The sequence below is a fragment of the Vombatus ursinus genome, unplaced genomic scaffold (genome assembly GCF_900497805.2).
Source record: "Vombatus ursinus unplaced genomic scaffold, bare-nosed wombat genome assembly UNPS02014799.1, whole genome shotgun sequence".
NCBI classification, from domain to species: Eukaryota; Metazoa; Chordata; class Mammalia; order Diprotodontia; family Vombatidae; genus Vombatus; species Vombatus ursinus.
In genome coordinates this window covers 15,885,994-15,913,421 of record NW_020954577.1, presented here as the reverse complement: position 1 = coordinate 15,913,421, position 27,428 = coordinate 15,885,994, and the positions used below count along the sequence as shown (strand labels likewise).

Here is a 27,428-nt window from a genome sequence, read left to right as displayed (position 1 = left end):
AGAAAGAAAGAAAGAAAGAAAGAAAGAAAGAAAGAAAGAAAGAAAGAGAGAAAGAAAGAAAGAAAAAGAAAACAAAAGGAAGAAAGGAGTGACCCTTGATCTGAGCCTTGGACAGAGGGAACAAGGAGTTCCAAAACACAGAGAGGAGAATGAAGAGTACTCCACACATGGGGGACAGCCTAGCAGATGAGGGACAAAGACAGAAGGTGGAATATTGTATATGGACAACAGAAAGCAAGCATATCAGCCTGAATTTAAGGGTTAGAGATGGGCTTTGAATATCTAATGGAAAAAAATATATATAATATATAATATAATATATATGTATATATATATTTCATCCTAGATATAATAAGGAGTCATTAGTTATTTTTGAGTAAAGGAGTAACATACTAAGAAGTAAGTCTTAACCATATATTTTGTATTTGCCATAGACTCCTATAGGGCACACATCTGGGGAAGATAGTCCTGACCAGATTTCAGATTATTATATGGTTGCTAGATATTTTTCTTTCTTTCTTCCTTCCTTCCTTCCTTCCTTCATTCCTTCCTTCCTTCCTTCATTCCTTCCTTCCTTCCTTCCTTCCTTCTTTCCTTCTTTTTGTATTCCTGGTGCTTATTACAGTGGCTTGCAAACGTAGGTGCTTAATAAATGCTTATATATGTGACTATGTATGAGTAGTCCAAAATGGGGGAAAAAATAGGAAGGTACGCAAATATCCTCAAGAAACTCTGTGTGTGGGGGGGGGGCTGTGTGTGTGTGTGTGTGTGTGTGTGTGTTACCTGAGAAGTCTGAGAGAACTAATCTTGGAGTTGGGGAGATATGAATTGGAATCCTGTCTCTCCTACTGTGTGACCTTGAGGAAGACACTTAATCTCTTCCAGCCTTAATTTTCTCAACTGTAAAATGGTAATAACAAGAGCTAACTCCTAGGGTTTTTATGAGACTTCAATCATATGATATGTGTAAAATACACTGCAGACTTTACAGTGTTATTGAAATGGTTATTACTATTTTTATCATCATTCTTTTCTATATAGCAGCCTCTGCAATGCCATAACCCACATTCTCAGGCTAATGAACATGCACAATTCTTAAAGATCATCGCATCTCCATTCATTACCTTTGGCTGAGGATTTCAAGGCTGTCCATCCTTTAACAGAAGCCCAAACCTTTACCATAGGCTTGGCTGGGGTAATGAGAGGTTAGTTTCCTTTCTGACAAGTATTATGTGAAAAAACCTTCCCAACGCTCTGGAGTCCTTTGACAACAGGTAAAAAATCCTTATTTCATTAGCCTCTGTGTCATTTCAGGGTGGCAGTTATTGGCATGGGTTTCCCTGAAGGTGCCTTTGACCTGAAGGCTAGAGCCAATGGTCTGTTGGCAAATGGTTAACAACTGGCTCTTCAGGAAAAAAGAAAGAAAGAAAATATATGGGACACACTTTTAGTTTAATTTGCATTAATAACATTTTCTCCCTCCTTTTCCTCAGTCTACAAAATAAAGAAAACTATATATTAAGCCATGATTTTTTTTGACATTTTACCAATTTACAAACTGTAAAGGATTACACAGTACATACTTAATAAAGCTGATAGGACAGCTAGGTGGCACAAGTGGATAGAACACTGGCGTGGAATCAGGAAGGCTCATCTTCATGAGTTAAAATCTGGCCTAGGACATTCAGTAACTGTATGACCTCGAGCAAGTACTTCAACCTTGTTTGCCTCAATTTCCTCACCTATCAAATGAGCTGGAGAAGGAAACGGCAAACCACTCCAGTCTCTTTACCAAGAAAACCCCAAGTGGGGACACAAAAGTCAGACAAGACTGAAACAAGTGAACAACAAAACTGAAAATAGAAACAAAAAACTGAAAACTTTCACAGTTGACTCTCACGATTCAGTATGAACCAGCCCCAACACTCCCCTGAGTCCAACTGAGCCCTTCCCAAATAGTCTTTAGAAGCAATGGACTCCAGTTGGCAGATGGAGAATGGCATGCACCTATGTTATTTCATTCAAGGCAGATCCACTTTTTCACCTTCCCAAATAATCCTCCATATTCAAAGTAAGCCTGGCTAGGTAGCCCTAAGTCCACCATTTTGATTTATCATGTGGCTACTATCTACCTGAGTGAAATATCAGAGAATCCCAATCTTTAACCTTGCTTTAAATCATATAACCTCTTTTTTTCTATCTCTCCAAATTAACTGAAAGAGTGCCTTTGGGTTTTGAAATTTTTACATGGATCCTTGATGGAATAATTCTTCAATGAGCCTATTTGGAGAATGGACCATTTTGAGAAAGAATTCTGGAGTGTTCTGGTCATCCACTCTTCAGGGCTGAGGGCTGGGGCAGCAGTTCATTCACACATTCTCCTGAACCTCTAGTTTCCAGACAATCCAGTTTTGCTCAGACACACTGATATCCTTCCTATGGCCTCTCTGTAGATGAGACCATTTCTGCCGGTCTGCATTTTTCATGCTCTGTGACTCTGTGGAGGCTCTGACAGTATTTCCCAGGGTCCTAATTATAAGGGTGTGGAACTAAAAATGTCCGGATTCCGTTACTCTCACAAAAAGGTACCTAATAAAAAACTCCACCAATGGTCCCCCAGGAGAGTCACAGCTTCAGTTGCTTTTGGCTTGGCAAATAATCACTTCAACAAACTCCAGAAGACATGAAGTCACTGAGTTTTTCCTTTTTCTCTCAGCTCAGTGACCTCATTTTGACCCTGAAGGCAACAAATGTAGGGGCTGCAGGCTTCTCCATGGACACGAATAGCCCCTCTGAGATATGGTTTCCACTCTTCCCACCTTGATTCTTCTTTTGGCACCAGTTTAGTGACCCTACTACAAGGAGGATGCAGCCTGTGATGGCATGAGGGCTTCATGTTGAGAGGGGAAAGTGTCTCAGAGGGGAAAACAGTAAGGAACTTGGAATGAGGAAGATGGGAGTTCAAATCATGCCTCTGACATTTAATAGTTATGTAACAATGGAAAATGACTTCATCTGTCTTAACCTCAGTGTCAACATGTGTAAAATGGAGATAATAGTAGGATAAATTTCATGGAGTAGCTATGACTTTAGACGTGATCAATTCCAGCTGAGATGATGTATGTAAAATTCGTTATAAGCATCAATGTGACATAAATTCTAGTGAGGATGCTGATAATGATGAGTTAATTAATGCAGCATGGTATTATTTGATATAGGGAGACTGAGGCATTGATACGTTAAATAGTTTGCCCAGGTTCATAAGGCATTAAGTGTCTGAGCTGGAATTCAGACACAGATAATCAGATGAACAAAGCATTAGGCCTGAGGGCAAAAAAAAAATAACTTGGGTCAAGTCCCAGCTGTCCCACTGACTAGGCACGTGAGCTTAAAGCAGTCACATTTCTTCCTTAGAGTCATTTGTAAAATGGGAATCACAGTTGTACTAGCTTCCTTTCAGGGACCTAAGATAATGTATGCTCCAAGTTGTGCTAAGGTAACCCATTATTTTTATCTCCAATCCTTCAAGGATCTCTATTTCTATCTATGGAACATTCTTCCTAGCCTCATCAGGACTTAGATGATGGCTAGTAAATTGGATCATTGCTAGTGACCAGGTTCTCAGTGATAAATCTTGGGGTCTATTCCTGGGCCTGGACTCAAAGCCTTGTTCCAGCTCGGGAACATTAGGTGGGACCCAAGCTCTGTTGGCAGAGCCTCTAAGAATGGGATATGTCTGAATCTGAGGCCCAACATCATGTAAGCCAGAGAAGCTCATTAACATTTTGATCACAGGCTGGAGCATTTTTCAGTTTTCTTCTTTGTAAGATCTTGCAGCTTTCTACTTGGAGGAAAGAGCACCCACCCTAGCACAGTGATAACTCCTGCAAGCCTAGGTGCGTGAAGAGTAAGTGCCTACTATAAGCAAGTTACAGATGAAATCAAATGAACCTGTGAAAAATGGAGACTATGAGTCTAAAAGGCCTGTTTAATGAGCACAGGCTTCTGACTGAGAGTCAAAATTGGAAGAGACCTCCAAGGCCATGGAATCCAACTGACAAGAATTCCCAGATAATATACCCAACCAGTGTCTCTGAGAACCTTCTGGAACTTAACTGGGAGAGTGGGTACACCCTCTCCAACAGCCCATTCCACTTCAGTATAGTTACAATTGTTAGTGATTTTTGTCCTTATCTCTACTCTGAATTTGCTTCCTTGTAGCCTCTGTCTTGGTTCTGCAGTCCAGGTAGACCTGAAAAGAATAAGTGTATCCTGTCTTCTACAAAACAGCCCCTCAAATATATGTCCCTGCTCCTTCCTCTTCCCAAGTGTGAACATCTACCACCACTTTAAATTACCTTTATATGGCATCATTTCCATTTGGTCTACTTTCTTGCACACTCTTCTTTGATGCAATGTCCTTCATAAAACATGGCAGCCAGAAATGAAGCTAATACTTTAGATTTGGTCTTCCAAAGTGAGAAGACAATAAATTACTCATCACTCTCATCTTATGCTTCTCTTCATGAATACCAAGAACTCTTTAGGTTTCTGGCCACCATATCATAATGATTGTACTTGCAGGCCACTGAAGGTTCCAGTCCTTTGCCAGATGATCTAGCCATACCTCTTGTATCCTGGAACTAACAGTTTTGAGTTCTTGAACCCATGTAAAACTTTATATTTATCCCTTTCTTTTTTTGTGCAATGGCCTCCTGTGATCATTCTTTTTCGTCTTGAGTCATCACCTACAGTGTTTACTCTCCTTACTGGTTATGTGTCATTTGAAGATCTGGTAATCATACAATCAATGGGGATTTTGGAGATGGTTTATAGCCATAAAAAAAAATCAAAGAAAAAAATCACATTAATGACAGAATGGGGGGACTAGGTGGTGCAGTAGATACAGTGCCAGTCCTGGAGTCAAGAACATCTGAGTTCAAATCTAGTTTCAGACACTTATTAACTGTGTGATCCTGGGCAAGTCTTTCTGCCTCAGTTAACTCATCTGTAAAATCTGGAGAAGGAAATGGCAAACCGATACAGTAGTGTTGCAAGAAAACCCCAAATGGGGTCTCAAAGAGTTGGACACAACTGAAACAATTGAACAGCAAGAAAAATAGTGGGGTGTCAATATATATATGAGCAAGGAGTAGCCATACTAAGAAAATCATAGATTTTTGAAGCACTAAAGATTTCTTAGAACTCCATTTTTCACCAGGAGAAAACCCTCAAATATGATCTCTCAGACATTCAATATTTTCAGACTTGAAAGACCAGTTGTCAGGTAGATGACAGTGAGGATGCCCTTTGGGTTTGACTTGGACTGGATACTCAACGACATCCCATCAGTGTCACCTGAGTTGCAACTTCAGTTTTGTTTTTATATGCATTCACTTGGAGGCATTGTGTCAAGGGGATAGAGAGCCAACCTTGGAGTCATTCAGATATGGATTCAAGTCCCCATCTATGATGCTTACTGGCTGTGTGATTTTGAATATGTTACAGAACCATTTGGCGACCTAGCAATTATTTATGGTGATAAATTTCAAAGAAAATTCTGACTCGAATTGGGAAAGGAGTTGCTTCATGTGGGATTTCCCCTTTCCAAAGAAATCATATGAGTAGCTTAAAAAATAAAAAGTGCTTAATCTAATGAAGGAAACTCTCTGGTTCAACTCACCTAACAAGTGTTTTTGTGTTTGTTTATTCATTCCACAGTAATTTATTAAAGAGTTAACTGATTTTGACTATACCCTGAAATGCTCTTAAAACCCATGGGAATAACTTGGGACAATTTCCTTGATGACATAGTAAAAATAATGATAAGATACATCTGATTCCACAACTGAAGTGGTCATTATTTTATTAAATCAAAATTTTAAAAAGTGAATTCTGCCTTTTTAGTTTTTACCCATAATATCTGCCAGTAGAGAATTAGCACCCACACTTCACTGTTCATAACTAACCAACCTTCACTCTTCCAAGTTTCCCAAATCTCTATGTATTAAGTGGGGATTAGGAGATGACATCCTGACTTTTCAGCATATTTATTTTATTTGCTCACTACCCACAGGAAGGCTAGATAGATGATCATTCTGCCTCAAATTTCTCTGAACATATTACATTAATAATAACCTAGTAAGTGTAGGAAATTAAGAAGAAACCATTCCCAATGGGGCATACTTGCAGAAAAGTGAACATACAGCAGATGGACTCGGGGGGGTTATTTTAAGATCTGGGACTTTGACCTAGGTCATACTTTCTGTTATGAGTGCCGAGGACTACAGTATATTGATTTTTAGGAGGTGATGTTAACACATGCTAAGAAGAAGAGAATTGTATAAGAGAATTGTATACACAGGGCATTTTACAGTAAATGGTGAATGAGTGCCACATTCAGGGGATTTAAAGACTGCAAAAGTATGGTTCCAAGTTTATACTGGACAGATTCATTTGCCTCTTTAATGGGGAGGGAATAGTGATCTGTGTCATGGCCTATCTGCAGCTGCTGGACTTCACACTCTAACAATCAGGGCATTTTTCAGCCCAGCAGTTGCAATGTGTGCTCTCATATCATTTAAAAAGACAAATGTCTTAGCTGTTTTAAGTTGGGGTGCAGATGAATGCCAAAGGTATTTTCATTTCCAACAACGGTTCACAGTATCACCCCATGAAGTGGACCCTGGAAGCTAAGCAATGATTTCTCAAGCCTGGCTGTCCCAAGATCAACAGAAAGCCAGTGGGTTATATCACTAGCTAAACACCATATATTTAAATATACATTCTGCAAGTGGCATCAAGGAAGGAATGTGCCTTTCACACCTTTGTGTGCCTTATAGCATTCCTTTTCTTCCTTCCAAAGAAATTCTACATATGCAATGTGCAACCACATAAAATAAATGAGAGTTTCTACACTGCAGTCCATGTACAAACAGAGAAGTCTGTAGAAGCACAGCAGGACCCCCAGTGACAAGCCCACCACAGCTTTTCCAATGTGGTTATTGGCTGCAATGACAGAGGAAAAAAATATTGCTATTGGATTTCCATGCTTTTGTAAGATTTATCAGAGGTCCCAGGTCCAAAAAGGCTCTGTGGAATTCTGCAAATAAGCAGTAATTCTTCATCAGCACACGGCATGATGGGAATGAGGGGAAAAATGTACAAAAGCAGGCTCAAGACAAGCCAAGATGGCAGAATATAGGCAAGATCTCACTGGAACTCTCCCAAATTTCCCTCCAAACAACTTTCAAACAGTGCCCCAAATCAAACCCTAGAGCCACGGAATCCATAAAAGGTCAGGGAGAAACAATTTCCTAGCCCTAGGAGGTTGGTAGGAAATGTCTGTCTCACTGGGTGGTGATTTGGCTTGGGGTGTAGTGTAGCACAGGCTGCCCATGGCAAAGCTCATCGCAGGCCTTGGATTGGCTACATCAGTGGCAATGATAGCTTCTCAACCGCAGATGGTAAGGGGATCAGAAAAATGGTCAGAAGAAGATTACAGAGGACCCTTTTTTGGCACTGGGTGTAGGACCCTACTGTATTGCCCAGACACAGATTAAGGTTGCAGGCTCAGGGCACAGAAGAATACCAGCACACCAGCACCTGTGGCTACAGAAGAGCAGTGACCCTGGTCACAGTTCCAGGACAGAGAGAAGTATTTATAGTTGCTAACAAGGGAGCAGGGACCCTGATCTCAGTTCCAAGGCCAAATGGAGCAATAGCACTTGGCACCACAGGGGAGAAGGGGTGCTGGTCACAGTGAACTGGTCATAGAACATTGCAAGCAGCCAGAATGAACAGTCACAGTCAGGGTAACATAAGATTTAGCAGCTGCAACATTAAAGGTACAGAAGGCTTGATATATTATATAAAAGACAAAAAAGGGTGGAATCAAGATGGAGAAGTAAAGGCAGGGACTTGTCTGAGCTTTCCCCGAAACCCTCCAAATTCCTTTCAAAATGACTCTAAACAATTTCTAGAGCAGAAAAACCCACAAAAAGAGAGAGTGAAACAAATTTACAGCCCAAGAAACTAAGAAGGTCAAGGGGAAAGGTCTGTTGCACCAAACTGAGAGACGAGCACAGTCCAGTATAGGCCATTCCAGCACAGACTGGGCCGCAGCAAACCTGGAGCAGGCCTCAGGGAACTGAATCACTGGCAGCAGTGGAGGTTTCCAGACTCCTCAGCCCACAGACACCAAACACAACTTAAGAGGTCAGCAGGAAAGGTCTGTCAGACCTGGAGAGAGAGGAGCGTGGTCCACCACAGACCACGCCAACACAGCCTCAGCCTCAGCACAGCCCCATCCCGAGCAACAGCAGCAGGCCTTGGGAGGAACTGAATTGGCAGTGGCAGTAGCTTCTTCTGGAGCTCTCAGACCACAGATGGTAAGGGGATCAAACAACTGGTCAGAAGGAGATTACAGGGGTCTCTCTGCCATCACTGAGGCAGGACTCTGTTGCTTTGGATCTGGGTTGCAGTCCTGGGTGGCAGTCCTGGGGTGAGGAGGAACACTAGAATAGCAGAGCTTATGGCAGCAGCGAAGAGGGGACCCTCGTCACAGTTCCGGGGCAGAAAAGAGTGCTTGTGATCACTCACAGACCAGAGCACAGGCCAGGAGAAAAGGAAACACTTCTCCTTTGATCATACCACCTTGGAAGAACTGAAAATTTGCGGGTCCCTAAAAGTATCTCTGAAAACAGCTGCACAAACTCCCTGGATCTTGGTAGAGCTCCCCCTCCACACTGGAGTGAGTGAACCTTATTCTCATCAAAATTGGCTTAAAGAAGGAATAACATACACACTCAATTGGGTATGGAAATCTATCTTGCCCTACAGGAAAGTAAGAGGGAAGAGAATAAGAGAAAGCTGATAGAAGGGAGGGCAAATTGGGGGAGGGGGTAATCAGAAGCAAACACTTTTGAGGAGGGACAGGGTCAAAGGATAAAATATAATAAAGGGGCGGCAGGATAGGATGGAGGGAAATATAGTTAGTCTTTCACAACATGACTATTACGGAAGTGTTTTGCATGAGTACACATGTATAACCTGTATCGAATTGCTTACCTTCTTAATGGGAGGTGGGGGAGGGGAGGGAGGAAAGGACAGAATTTGGAACTCAAAGTTTTAAGAATGAATGTTAAAAACTGTTTTTATATGCAACTGGGGAAAAAATAAAATACCTAATAAGAATAAAAAAAATCAATACTAGAAGCTGAAGGAGAATTTGTGATATTTTGTTTTTCTTTTTTGAGAATAAAAATATTGGACAGTAAAAATAAAATAAAAGACAAAGAAGCTGGAATTACAATAAAAATAACCTACTCAGTACAATTGAGTATAATCCTTTGGGGAAAAAAATGGATATGTAATGAAATAAAGGACTTTCAAACATTCCTGATGAAAAGACCTAATGAAAATTTTATATTCAAACACAAGACTCAAGAGAAGCATAAAAAGTTAAACATGAAAGAGAAATCCTAAAGGATTCGATAAGGTTAAAATAATAACAGTCCTGAATGAAAAAATTAAACTTGTAACTCCTAAGAATTTTATAATGGTTATGGCAATTAGAAGAGGTATACATAGGCAGAGGGCACAGGTATGAATTGACTATGATGAGATGATTTAAAATACACCATAAATGAGCAACCTTAGAAAAGAAATCCCTAACACCAGAAGGATTTACAAGGAAATACTATTAAATATTTAAAGAACAATGAATTCCATTGATATATAATCATATGAACTATTTGGTAAAAAACAGACAAACAAGGAATCCTATTAAATTAATTTTACCACAAATATACGGTGCTGATAATTAAATCAGCAAGAGTGAAAACAGATGAGAAAACTGTAGACCAATTTCTCTTAAAATGTTAATGAAAAAAGTTTAAATCAAATGCTAGCAAGTAGGTTGTATATTACAAAGATCATACACTGTGACCAGGTAGGATTTTATACCAGGAATGCAGGGCTGGTTCAATGTTAGGAAAACTATTAGCATAATTAATTATATTAATATCAATAACAATAAAAATCATAATCATATTGGTCATTATTATATAATTAATTTATATTAACAGATGCAGAAAAAGCTTTTCACAAAATACAACACATATTCCTGTTAAAAACATTACAAAGCATAGGAATAAATGGAGCCTCTTAAAATGAGAAGTAATATCTCTCTAAAACCATTAGCAGTTGTTATCAGTAATGGAGATAGCAATGTAAAATGGAATGAAGCAGCCTTCCCAATAGCAGAAGTAAAGCAAAGAAGCTCAATGTTACCACTAGTAGTCATTATTCTACTCAAAATATTATCTATATCAATAAGAAAAGAAAAAGAAATTAAAGGAATTAGAAGAGACAATGAAAAAAAAACTATCGCTCTTTGCAGATAACATGATGGTATACTTAGAGAATCCTAGAGAAGCAACTAAAAATAAAAACTAGTTGAAATAATTAATAATTTTAGCAAAGTTGCAGAATTTAAAATAAACCTACATAAATCAGCAGTATTCCCATATGTTACCAACAAAGTCTAGCATGAGGAGAGAGAAAAACGAAATTTCATTAAAATAACTATAGACAATATAAAGTGCTTGGGAGTCTAACTGCCACAACAAACCCAGGAACTACGTGAACACAATTACAAACCACTTTTCACATAAAGTCAGATCTAAATAATGGGAGAAACATTAATTACTCATGGATAGGCAAGACAATATAATAAAATGATAATTCCACCTAAATCAGTTTACTTATTCAGTGCCAGACCAAACTGTCAAAAATTATTTTATACAACCTGAAAAAAATGACAAAATTCATCCAAAGAACAAAAGGTCAATAATATCAAGGGAATTAAAGAAAATAAATATGAAGGAATGTGACCTAGCAATACCAAATCTTAAACTATATTAAAAATAGGTAACCATCAAAAGAATCTGGTACTGGCTAAGAAATGAAGTGCTGAATCAGCGAAATAGATTAGTTACACAATACACAGCAGTAAATGATAATAGAAATCTATTGTTTGATAAACCAAAAGACCCAAGCTTTTGTGACAAGAACTCACCATTTGACAAAAATTGCTTGAATAACTAGAAAGTAGTTTGGCGGAAACTAGAAATAGAACAATATCTCTCAATGTATACCAAGATAAGATCAAAATGGGCATATGATTTAGACGTAAAGGTTGATAACGTAAGAAAATCAGGGGAGGATTTATTTTACCTCTGATATCTATGGATAAAGGAAGAATTTGTGACCAAACAAGAAAGAAAAATATTATGGGATGTAGAATGGACAATTTTGATTATATTAATTTTTTTTTTTAAATCACACAAACAAAACCAATGCAGCCAAGATTAGAAAAAAAGCAAGATACTGGGTGGGGGGGGGGATTATAGCAAGTTTCTCTGATAAGGTCTTCTTTTCTCAAATATATAGAGAACTGAATAAAATATTTTAAGAAGATGACTCATCTATTAATGACAAATTGTCAGAGGATCTGAACAGGTAGATTTCAGAAGAAGAAATCAAAACTATCTATAGATATGAGGGAAAAAAAATTATCCAAGTCCATATTGATTAGAGAATTTCACACTAAAACAGTTCTGAGGTACTACATTCCACCTATCAGACTGGCTAATATGACAGAAAAGAAAAATCACACATGATGGAAGGGATGTAGAAAAATTGGGACATTGATGGATAGATGGTGTAGTTATGAACTGATCTAACCATTCTAGAGAGAAATTTGGAATTTTTCCCAAAAGACTAATATTTCATATATATAATTATATATAAGTATATATATATATAACAATTTATTGCAATTATTTTGTGGTAGCAAAGAATTGGAAATTGAAGAGGTTTCCTTTAATTGGAGAATGGATGAATAAGTCATGGTATGTGATTGGAATGGAATACTATTGTGCTATAAGAAATGACAAGTAGCATGGTTTCAGAAAAACCTGGGAAGACTTATATAAACTGATGCAGAGTGAAGTGAGCAGAACCAGGAGAACATGGTACACAGGACCAGCAATATTTTACAATCATCAACTGTGAATAATTTAGCTATTCTCAGAAATACGTGATCCAAAGAAAACACTAACAAAATAAAACAATAAAAATAAAGTTATATATTAATTCATGTAAAACATTTCCATATTAGCCACATTGCAGAAAAAAACACAAACATAATTAAACAGTAGAAATGCATGGTCTAAGACAATTCAGAAGGATTTATGAAGAAAAATGCTATCCACTTCCAGAGAAAGAACTGATAGAGTCTGAATGCAAATCAAAGCATACTTTAAAAAAAATTCTTTATTTTTCTTATTTTTGTCTGTTTTCTTTTACAACAAGGCTAATATGAAAATATGTTTTGCATAATTGCACATGTATAATCAATAACAAATCCCTTGCCTTTTCAAGGAGTATAGAGGCAATGGAGGGAGGAAGATTATTTGGAACTCATTTTTTAAAAAAAGGTTTTTACAAGTAAATTATATATATTCTATTGTACTTACTTTTTTTAAATTTTATATAAATATGGTCCAGTTACCCAAATCAAGGAAAAATGGGAAAAATAATAGATTAATCTTACATATTAACACTGATTTAAAATTTTTAAAAATTCCATCTTCATGGACTATAACAATAAACTTAAAATTCACTTTGGGAACTTTGATTTGTAACAATTAAATAAGTGTGGTTCAATATTGGGAAAACAATGTAATGAATTATGAAAACAACAAAAATACATAATTGAGTGGATTAAGAGAAAGGTTTTTCAAAACAAATCATTTCATTATTTTTAGAATTCTAAAATGTATAAGAAGGAAAGAGCGTTTCTTTCGTGTGATTGCTTGCATGTATCTAAAATCAAGAAATTGTATTATTTTCAATTCAGAAAGAAAATAATCTTCCCTATTACAAACACTGGTTAAAGTACTTCACACTATTTTCAGATATAATACTAGAATGATAATCCTAATAATAAGAGAGAAAAATAAACTTAAATATGTAAACAGAAAATAGGAGAACAAATTATTCCTATATGTAGATGACATATAGCTGTAATTTAAAGAAAAAACAAAACCTCTAGAGAATTGGTGGTGGTGGTGGTGTTGGTGCTGGTTCTACTGCGGCTGATGATAATTATGATGACTAGTTTCAGGGTGCAAAATAAATTCACAAAAACAAAAACAAGCTCTTCTTTGCAATGAATTTGCGTCAGGAATGAGAGGGTACCCCACTCAACTTTTATGTCCTCAAAGCACATTAGCACTTAGCATTTCTCTCAGTCCATCTAGTCATTTGGCTTTTTTATGGCATCCTTTGTGGCAGTGTGAACCCTGGGGAGGAGGGGGAATGATCTTCAGTTGAATGTATTTTGCATAAATATAATGTATGTGTCTTGTTCGTATCTAGAAATGCACCCATAGACCCTCGATTAAATCCATTGGTATGTTCAACTCTTTAAAGGAGGAAAGGGGGGGGAAAAAAGCCTCATTCAGAACCAAAGACGTAAATTTCCATTCTGGTTGTGTGTGTGTGTGTGTGTGTGTGTGTTTAACTCAGAGACTTCTATTTAGAACATCTGGGAGAACTTGCTACCACACTCATCTGCACACCATGCCGGGGTCCTTTCACGGCACAGAGGGGGTGGGTGCCTCAAGGCCTGAGAATCAGAACCATTTGTCCTAGCTCCTCTTTCAGCTCTAGCCAAATATCCCAATTGCTAATGCTTGGACATTCTCATCTGCTGAGATTTTGAGGGAACAGATTATCATGAGCTTTTTAAAGTTAATGGCGTTTGTGCTAATGATGCCCCACTCGGAGCATTTGCTGTCAGGCCTCATCCTACAGCCAGGATGACTAATGAGTTGGCCAGTACATCCTGTAATCATGGAATGAGAGACTCAGAGATTTAGACCTGGAAAAGGCTTTCCAGACCATGTTGTTCACCCCCGCCCCATTTTTGCAGATAAGGAAACTGATGCCCAGAAGAATGGAACACTTTTCCCAATGTCGTGGAATAGGGACTTGAACCTGAGATTCCAGAGCCAATACTTAGTCTACTGGACTAAATGCATCCTGTATTGTCCAGAGAGATGCCATTGTTGGGAAAGTCCTGCCTGTGGTGAAAAGTCTTCTTGGATTCAAATTCCATCTGGCACATAGTAAATAAATGCCAGGTTACATATGTAAAGGGTGATGCCATCTTACAAAAATCCTCTGGAAATTTTTCTTGACCATCAAATCAAGTATTTAAAAAATTACAACAATCATAAACATAAGAGACCTTCCTAAATGTGATCCTTAATCACTTCAAGGAGTTCAGCCTGGTTATCCACACAGGAAAAACAAAACAAAACAAAACAAACTTCAAAACAAATGGATGAAGAATGTCTTTTGTCCAGACCATGGAAGGCATTTGAATAGACACCCAATGGGGCTTATCTAAGAGTTAGTAGCACAAACCCTGAAAATGGAAAATGAGTCAGAGTCAGCACTGAATGAAAGGAGAAGAAGAAGAAAGCAGCCTTTGGGCAATAGCAATGTTCTCTTAATAACCCCATCCTTCTCCCTGAAAATAAAGGCTCATATTTTTTATACCAATCTTCTTCCAGTGACACTGCATGTCTCTGTGTTAGGGAATCATAGATCTGCAATGAGGAGGGAAGCCCTGAAGAAATGAATCAAGAGAACATACAGAGGGCAATGCACAGATGCATTGTGGGTGTGTACAGGCTGCAACACACTGCATAATTGCACAAGATAATCGATATAAAGGATATTATAAGATACATGTGTAACCAGGAGGAAAAAAAATTAGTCACATGAGAGGAAGAAATACACTGTCAGATTCATTGGCATCCACATCACTTGGAAAATTAATTGATAATTCATTCATTAAATTATGAAATGAGGGAAGGCACACCCAGTTCATTGGGTACTCAAGAACAGCAATGATTGACAGTAGGAAGAAAGCCTGCAAGACCACTTTAATAAGGCACAAGGATAAGTAGCTACAGATTAGAGTTGGTAGCACTAGGCAGCATAAACCCAATGGAGGTAGAAGAGGGCTTTGGGGCAGGAGTTTGAGGTATCATTTTTATAGGGTTTTAGGGAAAAAACAGACCAACTCCTATATGTGCCACCTTGGGGTAAGTTCATTAACATATCCAAATCATCTCAAAGTTTTCAGCATTTTTTGATGCTCTACTACTCTGGAATTGTAGAGGTCTGGAATTCGTCTGGAACTTACGTAGCATAAGACTAGAACACTGACAGCAGCACCTAAGTGGCTTCTGCTGATTTAGCAGGATGTGAATATCACTAGGATGTGAATATTAGTTAATATATAATACAGTTAGTATGTAAATTGTACTTCTTTCATCTATGGGATGGTTTGTACAGAACTTCCAGATTCCCCTTACTGATCTTATTTCCTCTTATTGTCCCTTTACGGTGGCTCCTTATAAACTTACTATACTGATGAAAAGTTGAGAAAGTGGTTAGGGGGAACAGAACAAGATACAATTTTAACAAAGAAAAAAAATTGAGAATGGCCTGCAGAAACATAGTTAGAGCCCCTGCAGCAATTTTGTGTGAGGACATGGAGGAGACTCACATGGATGAGATAGCCATGGATGGGTCGTGATTTTCAGTGCTAAAAAGGAATGGCCAAATAGATGAGACTGTAGAACTATTGGAGTGTCAGTAAGAGTGATGTGAGAAGGGCAGCTAGGTGGCACAGTGGGTAGAGCAGTGGACTTAAAGTCAGGAGGATCTGAGTTCAAACCCGACCTCAGACCAAACACTTGACACTTACTAGCTGTGTGACCTTGGGAAAGTCACTTAACCCCAATTGCACAGCATGCTTTAAGGTAGAGAGCTGGCTGTGGTGTCAGAAAGTCCTATCTAAGTGTTCCTGGACAAGTAATTCCCTTCATTACCTAGTGCTCTAGGCATTATCTAAAGTTCACCATTGTAAATAAAATCACCATCTGTGGGGATTTCTTTATATTAATGAAATCTCTCAAAATTAGAGATGACAGATGAACAACCAAGAGGTACACTGATGCCTAGAAAATAATAAAATACTCAGAAAAAGACTTTGTGCAATAGGTTAGAGGGACATGGATGAACATTACCCAGGATAAGTTGGGATGGGGGGGGTGGCTTTGCACCATTTGAGGAGTAGCTCCATTGATAACATCATGGACTTATTAAAGTATCAGAAAGATGACTGAAATAAGAAGAAAACTGGCTTTATCATGGGAAAGCTCCTTATAATAAAAAGTACATTTCCATGTACTATAATCTCAAGATTTTTTTTTCAATGTGGAATAGAATGGCTAGGGCATTTTTCCATTCCACTAAATGGGAGGTGGAGTGACCATTTTCTCCTATGACTCAGCATTTCTTCAAATGTATCCAAAGGAGGCTTTCTAGCAGATGTGAAGAGAGTGTGAACACGAGGATTTTATTTAAGTTTGGGGTAAAAGCAAAACAAAACAGAAACAAAAGGTATTGTTATTGTACCCACAGTCAAATTTTTTTTTTTAATTGACAACATGTAAATGTGCATACATAGATTTTGCGAAATAGCCTTGAAACACAAATGGGTCTCAACAACATTCTATCATCAAAAAATTCTAGGGAATCTTCCCACCATTCAGAGTATATAATCAACCAGGATTCCTTGTTTCCTGATCACAGCAGATAAGACAATTTACTATATTTGGGTTGATAGTTTATTCATTAAAAAAAAAATGTTTTTCAGGGGCAGCTAGGTGGCACAGTGGATAAATCACCAGCCTTGGAGTCAGGAGGACCTGAGTTCAAATCTGGCTTCAGACACATAATACTTCCTAGCTGTGTGACTCTAGGCAAGTCACTTAACCCCAATTGCCTCACTAAGAAAAAAAAATGTTTTTCTATGTTCACATATTTGTTTTGAGAACAAAATTAAAACACTCCTTACTTTGAGTATGACGATTCTTCATGGCTTCATGAAGATTCATATCAGTTCCATAGTAGCTACAACCCCAGACTTGGAGTCAGGAAGACCAGAGGTTCATAATTCTCAAAATCAAGGGCTCTTAAGTTATCATCTATGAACCCGTGTTTTCCCCAATATTTTAATAACTATAATTCAATATAATTGATTTCCTTTTACTTCTTTTTGTTGTCAGAGAAAAATTCCATCGACTTTGCCAGACTGCCACCAAGAGGGTCTATGAGATCCAAGTTAAGAACCTCAGCTCTAAATGTTGAATGTCATCCAAGAATATTTCTTTTGTCCTTCATACTTCGGTCCTTTGTTAGCTTATTGATGTTCACCATTTCTAATATTTTACATCTAAGAATGATACATATCTATATTTCTGGGCCCAATTATTTGCCTGAGGCCAAGTGTTTTTTTTTTTAATTTTGTTTTGTTTTGTTTTGCTTTGCTTTGTTTTGTTTTAATTTTCAACTTTCTTGTGGACCTTTTGACTCAATGTTCTGCTGACATGTTAATCTCATCAGTTCTCAAACCAAATCCACCCTCTTCCTTTCTTTTACTCTTAATGGTGCCACCATTCTCTGTCCATCAACCTTGGATTAATTTTTGACTCATCCTTCTCTTCCCAACATCCACCCAATTATTCTTTATATCCTATGAACTCTTTTTCAATACACTCTCCTTCAAGCCCTCCCACTTCAGGCTTACTGTTCTAACTAAGGTATCACCACCATCTCTTGTCTGGATTGGTGCATTTGTGTCTCTGAATCTTATTTTCATTTTCAGAGCTCCTTCTTCCTCTGTTCCAGTTGGCACTACATCCTGTTGCTAGAGGAACCTTCCAAAAGAATCGCTCTCTTCTTGTCATGTCTCTGATTTAAAATGTCAAAGTTCTCCAATATCTATAGAAATCCAAACTCCTTTGTTTAGACTTGAAGACCTCTGCCACTTGAGTCAAAATTACTTTTCTAGACACATTGCTCCCATGAGCTCAAAATGGCGCACACTCTATCATGGTGTGTTTTCTTACCTCTTATTTTCACCCTAATGTAGAATGCCTTCCCAACTCTGCTAACCTAATGCTTACCCCCTTTTCATGGGACTTTAGAGATCATCTAGTCCAACTCCTTCATTTGTCAAGAGAGGAAATTGGCACTCAAAGAGGTTAAGTCTAGTATCACACAACTAATAAGTGTAGAGAATCAGGATTTGAACATGTCTTCCAAATTCCATGTCCCACAAACTATGCACTGAACCTAATGTCATCCTCTCTGTGGCACCTTCCTGATGACTCACAGCCAGAAATAATTTATTTCCCCTCCAAATTAATTGTGTTTCTCTTTTTGCATTTTTCTATATGAAATTGATGTTGTAATTGTGTATAGTCATGTCTTCTCTCCTTGATGAATTTGTAAGTTACCCATGAGCCCTTTCCATAGTCTTCCTCATAGCTACCACAAATCCAAGGATCTAAGACTGGGACACAATGATAGTGAACCTTTCTGTAAATATGTCTTGATGAGAATATATGAGTCTATTCTTTGAATGAAGATACAAAGAAAGAAAGGAAAATAAAAGTGTGCTTCTGCAAAAAAAAAAATATTTTATTCCCTAGTTTAGAACTTGGTTCTGCCCAATCCCAAAGGCAGTTTCCAGTCATCAGTTATGCCTAGGCTTACTAATTTATAAAACTTCCTGAGATACCATTGGACATGGGCCCTTCCCAACAACTACCCTTGATGACATATCCTAATCAGTGTTTTAGGGGTTCCATGTGAATTGAATTCAAATCCCTCAACATGATTTTTTTTTCCAAGATTGACTTAGACCCTTCCTGAGATGAATTAAATCAGAGTAATAGACTTGATACAATGAGTGAGTTGGAAAACAAGGGACTAGATCATTCACCCCTTAGTTAGCTAGACATGGGAGAATTACTTACGCCTTTGTCAGCAAATGTGTCCTCATAAAAACCAAGCATCAGAGCAAACTGCACAAGGGCATACAGCTGGAGTGAGCCAGACACATGGGTGGCATAGGGGACTTCTTTTCCTGTGACCTACAGCAAGGAGAGAAATGTCCTTCTCATCAGCTAATCCCATCTTTGGTAATATAGCTATGTTGTATAGGTCCTCAACAAACAAGGCAGGGACATGGATAATAGCATTATGAGAATGGCCACTTCTTTAAAAAAATATAGCAATTCCTAGTTAGAATAATATTTAGGTGTTAGAAGTTCTAGTCTTAATTTGAACACAACCACAACAAATGTGAGGTCACTGGGTCTCTGCTTCAAACTATTGACATCTCTGAACCTATCAGGCAAGCCTCTACCATCTGCAGACCCCTGTCTGCTATCCCCCTTCTCTATTTTCTCTCAGGAATTAGACATCAAAGTTAGCAGTACCAATAAGGCTAGATTTGAACTCTCAGGAACAGTCCCTCCATTCTCCCAGTATGACTTCTCCTAATGAGGGCAGGCTATCCTATTCTCTCCTCAAACTGAAGTGTTCTGGTCACAAGAAGTCCTAGTTAGCAACCACTGTCAAGTGTCTCAGTCCCTATAGTCATAAAATGTATGGGCTGTATCTTAGCTGACCTGGACAGTGCTGTTGAGCTCTACTAGGTCAGTCACTGATGGATTTCATCTCAAAATAATAAAAATCACCAAAGAACAAAGCAGCAGCTCATCCTGATCATGAAAACGAATGAGCAATGGATGGCCATGGCCAGTTAGCCTCTTTCCCCACCCATCAACATTAACATCACAGTGAACTCTAACATCAGACAAAGGGGAAGGTGGGATAACCAGCTACTACCAGAGAAGATGAGTGAGGGCAGCAGAGGCAGGTTTTCTCCAGCTGAACAAAGCAACTAGGATAGCTACATTTGAGTAGAGCATAAAAGCCTGCAAAATGAACAGTCATATAATATTGAATTTATGTCCAGATTTTTAAAAAATGCTACAATTTGACCAGGACACCAAATCTTATGGCCTAAATGGTAAGCCTTGATTTTCATTAGCCCCATCATGGCCTTTGCTGTGACTAATTCCTGGTCTCTACCCTTTTGCCAATATAGACACATCCCCTTTTCTTCTTGCTCTCTTTTCTACCCACTCCAGCAGAGTATCTCACCATTTCATGACTAAACATGGCTACTCCATACCTTTAATCCTCACCTAAGCAGGCCTGTCTCCTCTCCCCAAATTAAGCGGATGCTAACCAGACCCACAGATCTTACTCAGGTCCAACCTTGGCCCTACCAGAGGTTGGAAGGTAGACAATTATCAAACTAGACAATTAATCGGGACTGAGTAGTTAACCATTCTAGATGAACCAGGCCTTAAATTGAATTCAATTTATCTGAATTATCTAATCATTGTCTACACTACTGAGTAACAAAGCAATTACTAATCTTCTCTTTTCATGGCACAGGAGCTGAAATGGGGAACTTTGACTTACAATGAATGTTTCTTTCCTAATTTTTTTTTTTAAGAAAAGTAAATGTTAGCTCCTTGAGGGCAGGGACTCATTTACTGTCATCTTCATAGCCTCAGTGTCTAGCAAGCATAGCAACCAGATTAAGAAATGCTGATTCATTAAATGGCACTTACATCTTAAACAATGCTTATTCCTTACAGATAGAACTAGACTGGAATTGCATGGGAGCTCTCCATCAGAATTGCTTTGTTTTATATTACCCTTAATTCTCTTTATTCAAAAAAGCAATCATAACATTCAGAAAAAAATGCTTGACATTTAATGAATTCTTTATGTTGGGGCGGGGGAGGGGGCAAGCAGAAATTCCAATCCACCTCTCCTTTCTTAATTCCCCCATTTTCAAAGTCTCCATGTTGCTTACCTCTAATTTACAGTAAATGGCTCCTGTAAAGTAGAAAGTTGCTATGAGAAAGTAAATCAGGATGTGGGAATTCTCCTCACCTCAGGGATTTCCTCAAGAAGACCAAGCCTAGGTTTGCCAGGACTCCATCCTGGTCCTTTGAATATGACAGACAACTTGTTCCAGAACCCAGGTGTGATCCAAAATGTGGTCCAAATATAATGCAAGTGATGGAACTGTGGAGGAAGGGGAAGTATAGCTCACTTTTTTTCCCTTAGGTAAGGAAAAGTTTAAATAAATATGTAACCAAAGCATTATATTTCCTTTCACTATCACATGGAATTTGGGGTGAATGGTTCTTTCCCTTAAAGCTTTCTGACCACACCAATAAATTAAGCAGTTGAACATCAAGTGCCTTAGAAGGGGAAGCTTTTTGAATGAAACAATATGCATGTTGGGACAAGTATTTTTGATGAATCCCAATTGTATTCTCTACAATGTTTCTCTAGGTGAAAAATATTTCCCTGATTATATTGAAAGGGCAGAAAAATTATTTAAGAAACCATTGTAGTGGAAAAATCTTTTTAAGAGACACACCTTCCAGAAGTATCAGCTATCAGTTGGCACTCTGGGTTTCCATTTCTAATGACAAAATAAAGTTTGCGTGCTCTTGTCCATGTGCATGTTGTAAGTGAATGGTGGTGGTTATGGGGCAGTAAAGTAGCAAAGTGGATAGAGTGCTGGGCCTGAAGTCAGGAAGACTTATCTTCCTGAGTTCAAATCTGACCTCAGACAGCTACTAGCTGTGCAGCTCTGTTTGAGTCACTTAACCCTGTTTGCATCAGTTTCTACATCTGTAAAATGAAATGGAGAAAGAAATGGTAAACCACTCCACTAGCTTTGCCTAGAAAACACTAAATGGGGTCACAAAGAGTTGGACACAACTGAATAACTGAACAATAGATAATACACCTTTTTAAACATTATTTGCCAAAATGTGTTGTTTTTTAAATGTTACAGTGTATAGGCAACATAGTTTTGCAAATGCTGGCCAATGAAAAGGCAAGCATAGAACGTCCCAGTGCCAGCTTAGTAGACACACTACTGGAATTCAAGTAACCCTTTACAGGTACTCAGAAAATTGTGATAGCCTTGAGGCTGTTTCACTTCATGTTAGTTGTACTTGAAACCAGTGTTAACTGATAACTTAAACTGCTAGCCCTCAACATTTCATTGACAGAATCATAGGAAGAAATCGAAAGCAACTAGGGAAGTAGGACAAAGGCCCATGGATCAGGACAGTATTGGAGATTATCTATTTGGAGGGAAAGGGTGAGAATAGCATTGTGCCCTAAGCATGAGTGTAGAACAGAGGGGCATTGCAGCAATTAATGAAGATAATAAATGTGTTTAGGAGATATGGGGGGTGGGAAGGAGCAGTATTTCATCTGGGAGGTTAGAAATATAACCCGGCTCAAGAGTTAGAAATTGAATAAAACAGCTAAGAACTGAATACAAATACAACAGAATATTTTTGCAAAAGGAGAGTAATTGACTACATCATATACTACATGCTTCAAAACTCAGAAATGCTGTTTTGGCCTTTTTTGTCGCCCTTGCAGGGTGACTGAGCACGGTTCATTTCCCAGAGTAAATACTTGGTAAATACATGAGGAATGGGGAGGTGGGGGGCAGGGGGTTGTTAAGGGAATAAGGAAGGAATTGAAGGACAGAAAGAAAAGAGGAGGAAGGGAAGGAAAGGAAGAAAGGAAAAAGAAAGCACATCAGCTGAATTTTGTAGGGAACTAGATAGTAATTTAAAGCATACATAGTAGGCAATTACTAAAATCTTGACTATTTGAATATTCTGTCAAAATCTAGCTCACCCTTCAGGGCTCAACAGAAGTCCTCTTTCTTCACACTTTTAACTGGTAACCTAGTTTACAATGAACTTTGCTTTCACTCAACACTTACGGAGTTTATCATCTACACTCCATAATGTATCTTGATCTACATAATCAACAAATTGCTAAAACTATTGAAGGCAGGGTTATGACACTGAGAAGGAAAGAGAGGTGAATAGCTTCCTTCAATACAGACAGATATAGATATTCCCATACATAAATATTCTCATATCTATCTCTATGTATATATACATGTATATGTGTGTGTGTGTGTGTGTATAAGTTTAGCTCAGAGCAGACATTATTTGTAGAATTGGAAGATGTGAGTTTGAAGAAGGCCCACCCACCTTAATCTGTATCTCCTTGATCTAAAACTCCCTTTGAACTCTCCAGTTTTAAGACTATTCCAAAAAATTATTATTGCTCAACTATCTTGATTTCCAATTCCTTCCCTCCCTCTCTGTGAACTAAGTCATACATGTAAGCTCCTTGAGCTGAACTTTAGGCCCTCGTCTTTTCTCATGTGACCACTGAAAATATAACTGCCACAGACAATCCCATCCAGCTAATAGATGGAATTCCAAGTCATCCAAGAGTCCTGGTCTTATCTAAACCCTCTTCCAGTTGTAATTATTTCTGACATTTGGCCTTAAGTAGAAGTGGTTACTGACCCCACTAGCTTTCTTAAGGTAGCATATATGCTTGTATCAATTAGGAATTGGTTCATAAATCGTCTTTTCCATCCCCAGAATCCAAAACAGTGCCTGACACATTGTCGTTCTATGGTGTCTTAGTCACATCTGACTCTCTGTGACCCCAATTGGGATTTTCTTGGTAAAGATCCTGGAATGCTTTGCCGTTTGCTTCTCCAGCTCATTTTACAAATGAGGAAACTGAGGCAAATGGCATTAAGTGACTTGCCCAAGGTCATGCAGTTAGTGTCTGAGGTCAATATGAATAAGATAAGTCTTCCTGACTTCGGGCCCAGGGCTCTGTGCACTATGGTGCCCCCTAGTTGCCCCACCTGACATAGAATAGGGGCTTAATACAAGCTTGTTGATTGATTAAACTGCTTGATTAGTTCAAGGTACACCGGGTAGGGAACCACGCAGGATAGATTTTTATAAATATATGTATTTATAAATTTATAATTACTTATATTTTCTAATGAATGAAGGCTATATCACCTGAAGAACCTCTTGGTTTTTATATTTGAGGGTCCCATGTAGAGAAAGAAAGCCATGCTCAGAGTATGGAAGCCCTGGATTCACACACTGACCATGATGCATACTGGCCCTCACGTGTGACTGTGGAAAAGTCATGTGACCTCCACCCTCCCTCTGATCATCTCTCCATCTCTCTCTGTGCCTGCCTCTCTGTTTCTGTCTGTCTGTCTCTCTCTCTCTCTCTCTCTCTCTCTCACTTGCAGAGAGGAGGAGATAATTAATAAATGCTTGTCTGATTTGATGGCTGTATTTAACCCATTCCCCAAGAATGAAAGAAATTAGTCATACCTGTACTTTGAGTGGTTCAAAGGTGTTAATGGGGTGGGTGAGGCCATATGAAACCTTTTCCTTTTCTGCTTCAAATGTTCCTGGAAGAGATATTTAAAGAGTGAAACTTGAGAAACCATTCACTTCATTTATGCTGATAAGAATATGAATTTGCTTGCCTGATTTACATTAATACTACTTACCAAAAATTCTATCCCAAATAATAAGGGTGCCAGCAAAATTTTTGTCTATGCAAGAACGGTTTCTGCCTAAAAGACAAAAATAAAAAAAAATTACCACCAAAGACAAAGAATGAAATTAAAATATTGAAACAGCTGCTAGCCTAACCCTGTTAAATACGTATATAATATCAAGACTTCAGAAATACCATGTTTTTTCTGGGGTTGTTGCCTCACTAATAGCAATGTACTAAGACAAATGCTTACTATAATTCCATTTCTGGCTATTGTGCTTATGAAGTGTTTTTTTTTTTTTTTTCCCACAAAAACACAGTAAGAATTCCTAATAAAACAACAACTTCATTGTAGAGCTGAGTTTGGGAGACTGAGACTCAGAAAAATTATATGACTTGCCCAGGGTCACACAACTGATAACTGTCAGCCTCAGGCCTTTCAGTTCACAACCAATTTCAATACACTACACTGAATTTCTACTCAAAATATATTGACTCATGATTTCTTATCTCTATTTTTTTTCTATTTAAGTCTAATGAGATTATTATCATTTGTTTCTGTGATTTTGAAGCTTTTTGTGTTAGACCATGAACAACAATCATTCTTGGAATTTTTTTTTAGAAGTATTTAAATACCTAAGGATTTTTTTTAAAGTAAAAGTTCACATTTATTGGAATATGAATTAAAAATAAGACAAAGCACTATTAGTTTTTGTCCTTCATGCTTGAAGAGGACTAAAATGACCACTCTATTGGGGTTGAAGTACTGTACATCTGACTGTAGCTGGTTCAAACCAATAGGAGATGGGAAGGCTTTACCACAGGTTGGGCACAAATAGTCCATGTGAACATTTGGAGTGAAGATGTTTCTAAATATGCACATCTCATATTTCTTTTGAGTCACTGCAATTCTGCTTTGCTCATGGAGCACTGGGCCTTCTTTGATGTGGATGATCTATGCCAGTGTCTCCCATGTCTCACCATTGACTCCAAAGTTCTTTAGAGAGACCTTGAGAATGTCCTCGTATTGCTTCTTTTTTTAAAAAAAGGCTTGCTTTTTATTGTTTCATTTACAAATATATGTATATATATATCCTTATTAAATGTCAACCAGTTATCTTTTATTAATTTATTTATTTTTAGTTTTCAACATTCACTTTTATAAGATTTTGAGTTCTAAATTTCCCCCTCCTTCTCCTCTCCCCTCCTGAAGAAGGCATGCAATCTGATATAGGCTATACATGCATAATCATATTAAACAACTTTCCACATTAGTGATGTTGTAAAAGAAGAATCAAAACAAAAGGGGAAAACCACAATAAAGAAAAAAAAACAACAAAAGAAAATAGTACGCTTCCATATGCATTCAGACTCCATAGTTCTTTCTCTGGCTGTGGGTAGCATTTTCCATAATGAGTCTTTTGGACTTGTCTTAGATCCTTGCATTGCTGTGAAGAGTTAAGTCTATCAAAGTTGGTCATCACACATTGTTGCTCTTACTGCGTACAATGTTCTCCTGGCTCTGCTCACTTCACTCAGCATCAGACCATACAAGTCTTTCCAGGTTTTTCTGAAGTCCATCTGCTCATCATTTCTTATAGCACAATAGTATTCCATTACATTCATATATCACAACTCACTTAGGCATTCCCCAATTGATGGGAATTCCTTCAATTCCCAATTCTTTGCCAACACAGAAAGAGTTGCTATAAATATTTTTTGTACATATGGGTCCTTTTCCTTTTTGTTTTTATAATTTCTTTGTGTTTTGCTTCTTTTAACCTCTATGAAAGCATTTGCCTTGTGTGACTTCTTCAGAAAATAACCTTGTAGACAAATGTAGGCATTTGAACATCATGGCCAGCTCACTGTAGTTTCCTCTCTGCAACAGAGTTTGCATTCTTGGAAGCTCAGCTCTAGAAAGGACCTCAATGTCCGGTACCTTATCTTGCCAGGTGATCTTCAGAATCTTCCTAAGACAATTCAAATAGAATCGATTCCGTTTCCTGGCATGCTGCTAACATAATGTACAGGTTTCACAGTCATGCAACAAGGTCAGCACAATGACTCTACAGCCATTCAGTTTGGTAGGCAGCCTAATACCTCTTTTCTCCCACACTCTTCTTTGGATCCTCCCAAACACTGAGCTAGAGCTAGTAATGCATGTTTCAATTTCATCACGTATGTGTACGCCCCTGGAAAGTATACTGCCAAGATAACTGAACTTATGCACAGCATTCAGTATTTCTTCATTAGCTGTAACTGATGGTTCCACATATGGATGGTGCAGTGCTAGCTGGTGGAGAACCTCTTTATTCTTGGTATAAATTGTCAGGCCAAAATTAGTAGAAGTGCGGTAGAGAATTGATCCATATTTTGTTGCATCTCAGCCTCAGAGGCTGCACTGAGTGCATAATCATCTGCAAACAAAAAGTCATACACCAACTCCCTCTTCCCTCTAGTCTTGGCTTATAGTCCTTTCAAGTTAAGTAATTACTGTCAGCTCAGTAGCTGACTTTGATGCCTTTTTTTTTTTATCCTCCCTGAAGGTATCTGGCAACATCACTGAAAACATCATTCTAAAAGGCATGGGAGTATGTTCACAGCCCTGTTTCACTTCTCCAGTGACTGAGAAAAGCACAAGAGCGTTTTCCATTATGCAGAACCCATGCACGCGTGCCATCATGGAACTGGTGTACAATTCTAATGAAATTCTCTGGGAAACCGGATTTTGCCATGATCTTCCACAAGCCCTCACAATTGACAATCTCAAAGGCCTGGTCAGATTGATGAATGTTGTGTACAGACCTCTGTTCTGCTCCTGGAATTTCTCCTGGAGTTGTTGGGGCAACAAACACCACATGGGCTGTTCCTCAGCCTTTTCTGAAGCTACACTGGCTCTTTGGTAGATGACCATCTTCCAGGTAAAGGATCAGTGTCTTCAGGAGGACTCTATCGGGAAT

General features: G+C 38.2%; 1 protein-coding gene across 1 annotated transcript in view; it reads right to left on the bottom strand.

The window, feature by feature from the left end:
- AGMO (alkylglycerol monooxygenase) overlaps positions 1-27,428 on the bottom strand; it is a 362,895-nt gene that overhangs the window by 152,571 nt on the left and 182,896 nt on the right. Inside the window, exons 7-10 of the mRNA XM_027872515.1 lie at positions 24,476-24,541; positions 24,294-24,373; positions 20,977-21,111; positions 18,975-19,091 (exon numbers count right to left, since the gene is read on the bottom strand). Coding sequence (XP_027728316.1) covers positions 18,975-19,091; positions 20,977-21,111; positions 24,294-24,373; positions 24,476-24,541 — 398 coding nt within the window. The remainder of the gene's footprint in view (positions 1-18,974; positions 19,092-20,976; positions 21,112-24,293; positions 24,374-24,475; positions 24,542-27,428) is intronic.